Below are 7464 nucleotides of genomic sequence, written 5' to 3' on the forward strand. Positions count from 1 at the left end.
TTTCTAATGGTGACCACTGGAGGGGGTTATTGTTCATGAAGAATACTGCATTATTTCAATGACAGCAATAACAACAGCTTTCTTGTTTTGTTCAGGATTGAATGTGCCTGCCACTCTGCCTATGGCTGGTGAAAATCCACTTTAATCTCTACTCGATTTCAAACCTTGAAACAGCAATTTGACATTTTAATTACAAAACTATGCTGTGACATTTGTCTTCTGAGATGGATGCTGAAATATGAACCTGTAGTTTCACTGCTCACCGTCTCGAGTTGTATGCGCAGTGTAATATTTGCCAATTCTGAAGGCCATTTGCTGCAAAATATCACCAATTGTTTAAGTGGAAGTAAACAAGAAGTATGATATCAGAGTTAGCGTAAAGTTTTGTACAGTCTCTGGTGGTTCTCTTAAATCCAGAGACCACTGAAGGCCAGAAATGTTTGCTTTAGTATGTTGAATTATCGAAGAAATGGAACAGAATTGATTTTAACAAGAGAAAGCATTGCAGGAATATACACCGATTATATTAAAAGCTAAATGCTCAGCAGACAACATTAGCCTGCAAGAGTTTGGAATAGCATGTTTAATATCTCAAATGTGTGCACTATCAGTGAATAATTAACAGGTATTACTGTTGAATTAAATGAGTCAGCTTTAGCTTTGTATCAGCTGGAAGAAAATGTTATTTTTATAATTAACCTCATCTTGGAGCTAAATAGTCAGATGGTCCTTTGATAATCTTTGTAAAATGAGACATTAGACTCTCCATTCTGAATTGTAAAACATTTTGGTTGCAGCACATTTTGAGCATGTTCGGTCAGAGGGAGAAACCTTATTTTGCTGCTATGTGAAATTGTGCACCAAAGATTGACTAGTTCCATCTGCAAAAACTGGTTCCATACCTTAAAGGAGCATTCCTTCATAAACTGGACTGCAAGCATACTCGTGTTGCCACTATTGTACAAAGACAGCAGTTCAAATTTTCAAAAGTTGATTTCTAAGAATGAAACATTGCAGAACTCCAAATATGACATTGCCAGGCCTTCATTGTGCCATATCCTTGCCCCTGACATGCTATTGCCTTAGTCCTTAACAATAATATTCCAGAAACTGTCACTTCTAAGTTACAAAAGAAAACATCCTAACCCAACAAAATAATTGATTCTCTTTAATAAAAGGTTGCCTTGTATTAGAAGATGATAAAACATTTTCTTTTCATTATTCATAAATCACTAAGTGAATTTTTTGCAGTATTTTCAATGTGCTTTGTTAAGTCTGTTGTCAAGGGATGCTCCTTTTAAACTGCATGGTTGTTTTAATTTAGAACATAATCCAATTTAAAATCATTTGTCAATATTCATTGTAACTTCTGCTTTGTTGCTGTATGAGCAAAACCAATGTGCACATGTTGACATGGCAGCTGAGATATTAAACATATTTGTCATTAAACTTGGTGTAATTGTAAGATGGTCCTTAAGATTAAAATTACATAAGAATTGTATCTATCTATAATTCACTACATTGCACACACAATGGTGGATACAGCCAGAAGTGAATATTATGGTGCAATGTCACACAATGCAATAAGCTGTGATTATGAAATGAAATTATGATTAAAAAAAACTATTGGTTATGAAATGAAAACACCTTTACATAAGTGGGAGAGAGGTTTTTAAAGCATGTCTTTGCTTCCTGTGTGTCTCAAAGAAATATAATAGTGAGTGTGGAGATTTTCAACTTAATGCACATTATATAGCCCTGTCCTGTTTAATGACAGAATCACAATAAGTTGTAAATGTGCATCATTGGAATAATTCTTTTGCTAAATAACCAAAAATATGAATTTGAGTTGTCATTTTCTCTTGAATGATGTCATCTTTTTGAAACCTGAATAACTGCTTAATTTCCATTTCCTGAGATTGGTTAAAATCTACAAACCATATAAGACTGCAAGTTGTATTCAGTTCAGTTAGTTGTACAGTCTTGGCCATGTTCAACACATTCAGTTTACTTCATCTTATTATTTGGAAATTAAGGCTGAATGGAGGAAATGGTCATTTGAATGGAGGTATTTGGATTAGAATATAAATAATTCTTCTAGCTGCCCTTCATCTTGAAGTTACATGGAAGTAATGAGGGACACATTTATTCATCGTAACAATTTTTTTTCACTTTTAGATTTGTTAAAATCCTTTACCCTCTGAGAGGAAAAAATAAGTCTATGAACTTGTCTTTCTAATTTACAAATACATGTGGCCTTTTTGAAAAGTTTCCCCTTTTTCAACAACTCGAGTGTTTTTTTGAGGACACATCTCCATTTTAAACTTGCGGTATAGCTTTTCCCTCAGTTTGATATTTTAGGAAGCAAATTTTCCATTTTTAATTTTTATCATGAATGGATTTCTGAATTGCAACATTTTAAAAATAAATCAAACCATGCATTTTCCAAAATATTTCATTCAAGCCTTTTCAGGAGACAATATTTTCGTAAGGACCTACACTATGTAAATATATCTAATCTATTCTGCCTTTCACTTGGATCATGATAAATCTCTACACCTACATGTCTACTTTCTTAATTTTGATTTTGCATTTGCTATCTGCTAGGAAACGGATATTTCAACTAGCCTTTGCATGGAACTTGCTTTCTCTGATTTTCATAATAAAAGAAATACCTCCATTCTCAAGATCATTGGCCCCATTTCCTAAAGTTTCTTAATGCTATTAAATTTCATTATCCTTCTAAATAGTTTAACTAAACTAAACCTGAGAGGCCCTACAAACCCTTGGTCCAAAGAATTTATAATTTTCTTTCTGCTAATATTATACGCATGACACAATCCAATTTTTTTCAAGAGATTTATTAAAGGGAAGTAACGCGTGGACTCACGGTGCATGGTTGCATCTTTCCAATGAATTAACATATGCTAAGAAGTCATCTTTCCCCTTTGATTATCGACTACCTGATAAATTCTTATCTTCCATAATCCATCAATAAGATTAATGCTAAGTACTTTAAGTGAAAATTTTCCCTTTACCCAGAAATGTAATTTTTTTTACTATCAACATTTAGATTGAACAAATATTTTAAAATCAAATCAGATTTGAGAGGGATTCGTAGACAAATGAGAAAGATTGCAGATGCTGGAAAACGAGTAACACAAGGATTTAGTCACTTCTTTTGGTCTTGCATTCCTGTTAGAAAAAAATGCATGTTTTTGCAGGATCATAAATGTCTAATAACATGTTTCAATACATATTTAAGCATTTTAAATGTGTTTAAACATCATGATATTAATTTATGTGAATATATTTCCTTATTCAGCCACTGAAGAATCACATTAGAACAATATTACTGGCAGACATGAAAAAGGTAAATGCAAAGACATTCAAGATTCCTTTATTGTCATAATAATAAACAAAATTTGTCAACTTTTGCTTATTGTAAAGACAAAATAAGCCACTGGCATAGCCCTGCGCCCCCACCAATGAGAAAGAAAAGTAAAAGAGTCTCTGTTATGGTCACCTTCCCTGTTAGGTCACCTTCCAGATGTTTTCTTCTCAGTAAGGAAGTGTTCTTCTGCCTCTGGTTTGATGCTGGTCTACAGATTTCCCCCATCACATGGTCTGCTGCCAAGCATCAGTGCCACCATTCTTGGGCAAGGACCTCCATGGTTTCAAAGGTGTTTTATTTTAAATTGGCCCTTTTAACAGGCTTCTTGAATGGGACTGTTGGCATCACAACTGGGCAGTAGAACCTCATGCAGGAGTGCTGTGTAGAAAAATAGTAAGGACCCAAAAAAAGCACAGAAAAGAATAGTGCCCATTAGGGACAACTGGCAATCTGTGGACGCAAAAAAAAATGTCAAAACAATTTTCATTGGTATTTAAAGAAAGAAATAGACTTTGTGGTAGAGAATTGCTGGAGGAACTCAGCAGATCAGACAGTATCCATGGGTAGAAATAAACAGTCAATATTTTGGGTCAGAATGCTTTATCAAGGTAGCAAGTTTGAATAAAGGGGGAAAGAAGCTGGGGGAGGGTCCCAGTGATGATTGAGTGGAAGGTGGAGGGACAGGTCGAGGGAGAAAGGGAGAAAAAATGTGCAGGAGTAGATAAAGAAGAGATGGGATCAATGGAATTGGATGGGAATAGGGTTTACCTAAAATCAATGTCCATGCCATTAGGTTTAAGGCTTCCCAGGAGGAATATGGTGTGTGACTCCTCAAGTTTACATTTGGCCTTGTCCTCCTAATGATTGAGACCAAGTACAGACATTTCACTGTAGGAATGATCAGGAGAGTTGATATGGTTGGCTACAGGAAGCTCGTTTGGTGAAGCAATTGCCCAATCTGTCTTTGATCTCACTGACGTAGAGGAGGGATTACTGAATGCAGTAGATTTGGTTGGACTATGTGCGTGTAAAACTCTGCCTCACCTACAAAGTGTATTTGTTGGAGAACTTAGAAAGTAATAAAAAGTACTAGTTGCCTTTGGTGAGCTTGAAAGGGGGATAGATTCCCAGAATGGATGAGATTTAATTCAAGCTGCATTGGAAAGCAATTGCTGGGGCACCAGCAAGTATTTTTACATATTTAATGGAAACAGGTAAGGTACCAGATGACTGGAGAATGGCTCATGTGGAACCCTTTTGCAAGGAGGCCAGTAGGGGAAAGCCTGGGCATTTCAGACCTGTGACCCAGATGACAAAGCAATAGGGAAAATATTAGAAAAAAAATCTGATGGGCAGGATTAATGACATTTAGATAGGCAGGGACCTTGTGTCTTTCTCAAGGGTAAATTTTGTCAGACCAAAGTGATTTGAATTTTTCTGAGGATGTATTGATGAAAATGGTACTTGAGTAAGGCCTTTAACAAGGTGCCATGTCAGATATAAGCCCAACAGGTGAGGACAAGTTTGCAATTTAGATCCAAATTTGACACTGAAATAGGTGACAGTAAAGGGTTATTTCTGTGAGTGGATGCCTCAAGTTCAAGAGTCTATTGTCACATTTACTAAAGCACAGTGATAAAAGTTTGTTTTGTTAACAGTCCAACTAAATATCTCATATATAGTACAGCAAACATAACCAAGTACAAGTGCAAAGTTACAGAGAAAGATCAGTTGGTGCAGAGCAAGGGTAACATAATTTTACTTTTCTAGGTTCATTCAGGAGTCTGATAACACTGAGAAAGAAACTGCCCTTTAATCTGGTGGTGTGTGATCTCATACGTATGGATCTTCTTCCTGACAGGAGCAATTTGAAGAGAGGATGGCTGGGGTGGTATGATAAACTTGTCAGTTGTATTTCCAAGGCTGTGGGAGGTGTGGATGGAGTTGATGGAAGGGGGGAGGAGCAGCAACAGGCCGTCGCTGCTCGCAGGGACTTCAAAAAGGAAAATGAAATGGCAGCACTACCAAAGCTGCTGCAGCACTGCTGCTGGCATGGACCTGGGAGTGTGGAGAGCACAGGCACAGTGATGCTCCAGAAGGTTTAACTGGCATCTTCGTTCAGGCATTAAACGACCTGTTTAAAGAGCCAACGGTGTTTTGAAATTAAAATCCTGCAATGGATGGTGCCCAAGATGGCAGCTCCTGTGCCCGACAGCAGCCACAAGTGGTTGCTGACTCTGGGGAGCATCAGACTGGAGCAAGGCACCTGAAATAGGGAGAATGTCCTCAGTTAAGAAGTAGAGAAGGCATGTTGACCAGTAGAATGGCAAGGGGCCCAGTGGTGGAGGGACTTACACTGGCTGGGGGTGATTGCAGTTAGGGGATCAGCACAAGCTATGGACTGCTGTAGACTGTGGCATGAGAACCAGCTATCAGAACTGGGATTCAAGAGGATGCTGAGGGCAAGAAGCCTCCCAAAGATCATCAGGCATTGGAGGCTTCTTGATTGTGTTGGAGGTTTGTATCTGGAGCTCAGGTTGCTGATGTATTGATCAGGGGTCTTTGAGGCTATAGCAGTGCTGGAGGTGAATCCAGTGGTTCTGAAGGGAATCTCTTTTGCTTCTTTTTTTTATACTGTAAAGAATGCCAAGTGAAACTAATGGCCTTTTTGCCTGCCAATACGGCAGGCAAAAAGGCCATTTCATATAATATATATTCTGTATTATTACATGACAATAAAGGATTCTTGACTGAGCCTCATTCACAATGCAGATTCTTGTGATCACGAGTGGAGCATTCCTGTAGCCCATGGTGAATCACTCTGACAGTAGTACATCTGTAGAAGCTGTTAAAGGATGCAGGTGAGAAAATAGAAGTGCTGGTGCGCTTTCATAGCCATTGTGTCCAATGGGTGAACAAGTTGATGGAGATGTTTTCTCCTAAGAACTGAAAGCTGTCGACTAACTCCACTTCATCATCTTTGATGCGGACCAGGGAGTGAGCTCCATCTCTCTTCTAGATGTTTATAACCAGCTCTTTAATTTTGCAGATTCCATCCCGGAGAAAATTCTCACAGAAAATCCTGGGTATTGTAGACCAGGGTGTCTGGCATTAATGATGGGCAAACTATTAAGAGGGGAATGGGATTTATGAGCATTTGGAGAAGTACAGGCTCAGTGATAGCACGGCTTTGTGAGAAGTAGGTCATGCCTCATGAGCCTAATTGTGCTTTATTAAGGAAGTTTCAAGAAATTGATTAATGTGTATTTGGGTTTTTTGAAGGACATTTGACAATGTCCCCCATGGTAGACTCATTCAAAAAGTCATGACATATTATTCAGAGTTGGCTTGCCTGCAGAAAGTGAAGGATAGTAGTCAATGGAATGTATTGTGCCTGGTCGCATGAGTGGAGGTGGGGGCTGGGGGGTCAGTAAATAGTAAGTTTCTGCAGGGATCTGTTATATGACCCCTGCTCTTTGTGATTTTAAATGACCTGGATAAAGAAGTAGAGGGATGGATAAGTACATTGGCAGATGACATGAAGGTTAGAGTCGTGGATAGTGTTGAAGGCTGGCGTTGATTGCAACAGGACATAGACAGGATACAGAGTTTGGCACTTAGATCAACAGTGATGAAGTGTTTTGAAAGGCTGGTGTTGAAGTATGTCAACTCTTGTCTGAGCAGTGACATGGATACATTCCAGTTCGCCTATCATAGTAACAGGTCTATGGCAGATGCCATCTCACTGCCTCTACACAAAGCTCTGGGACACCTGGACAGCAAAGATGCATTCATCAGGATGCTCTTTATCAACTAGAGTTCAGCATTTAACACCATCGTCCTCTCAAAGCTGATCATCAAACACCAAGAACTGGGACTCAATACCCCACAGTTTAATTGGATCATGAATTTTCTCACCTCCAGACTACAGACTACTATCAGTGAAGAATGGAAATAGCGACTTCCCCACAATCTCCATCAGTACTGGAACACCACAGGGCTGTGTTCTTAGCCCCCTGTTCTGCTCACTTTACACCTACGACTGTGTGGGTTAGTACGACAATAACACC

The 7464-nt window shown here is 38.6% G+C and overlaps 1 protein-coding gene across 3 annotated transcripts in view; it reads left to right on the forward strand.

Moving 5' to 3' along the window:
- LOC138736951 (E3 ubiquitin-protein ligase RNF19A) overlaps positions 1-1449 on the forward strand; it is a 104794-nt gene extending 103345 nt beyond the window's left edge. For all 3 annotated transcript variants that reach the window (XM_069887208.1, XM_069887210.1, XM_069887211.1), the window contains one exon: positions 96-1449. Coding sequence is in view for 1 of the 3 variants with exons in the window: in XM_069887210.1 (XP_069743311.1) it covers positions 96-132 (37 nt within the window). In the remaining 2 variants the exon portion in view is untranslated. The remainder of the gene's footprint in view (positions 1-95) is intronic.
- The last annotated feature ends 6015 nt before the right edge of the window (positions 1450-7464 follow it).

This window comes from Narcine bancroftii, chromosome 6 (assembly GCF_036971445.1).
Source record: "Narcine bancroftii isolate sNarBan1 chromosome 6, sNarBan1.hap1, whole genome shotgun sequence".
Classification (NCBI taxonomy): Eukaryota; Metazoa; Chordata; class Chondrichthyes; order Torpediniformes; family Narcinidae; genus Narcine; species Narcine bancroftii.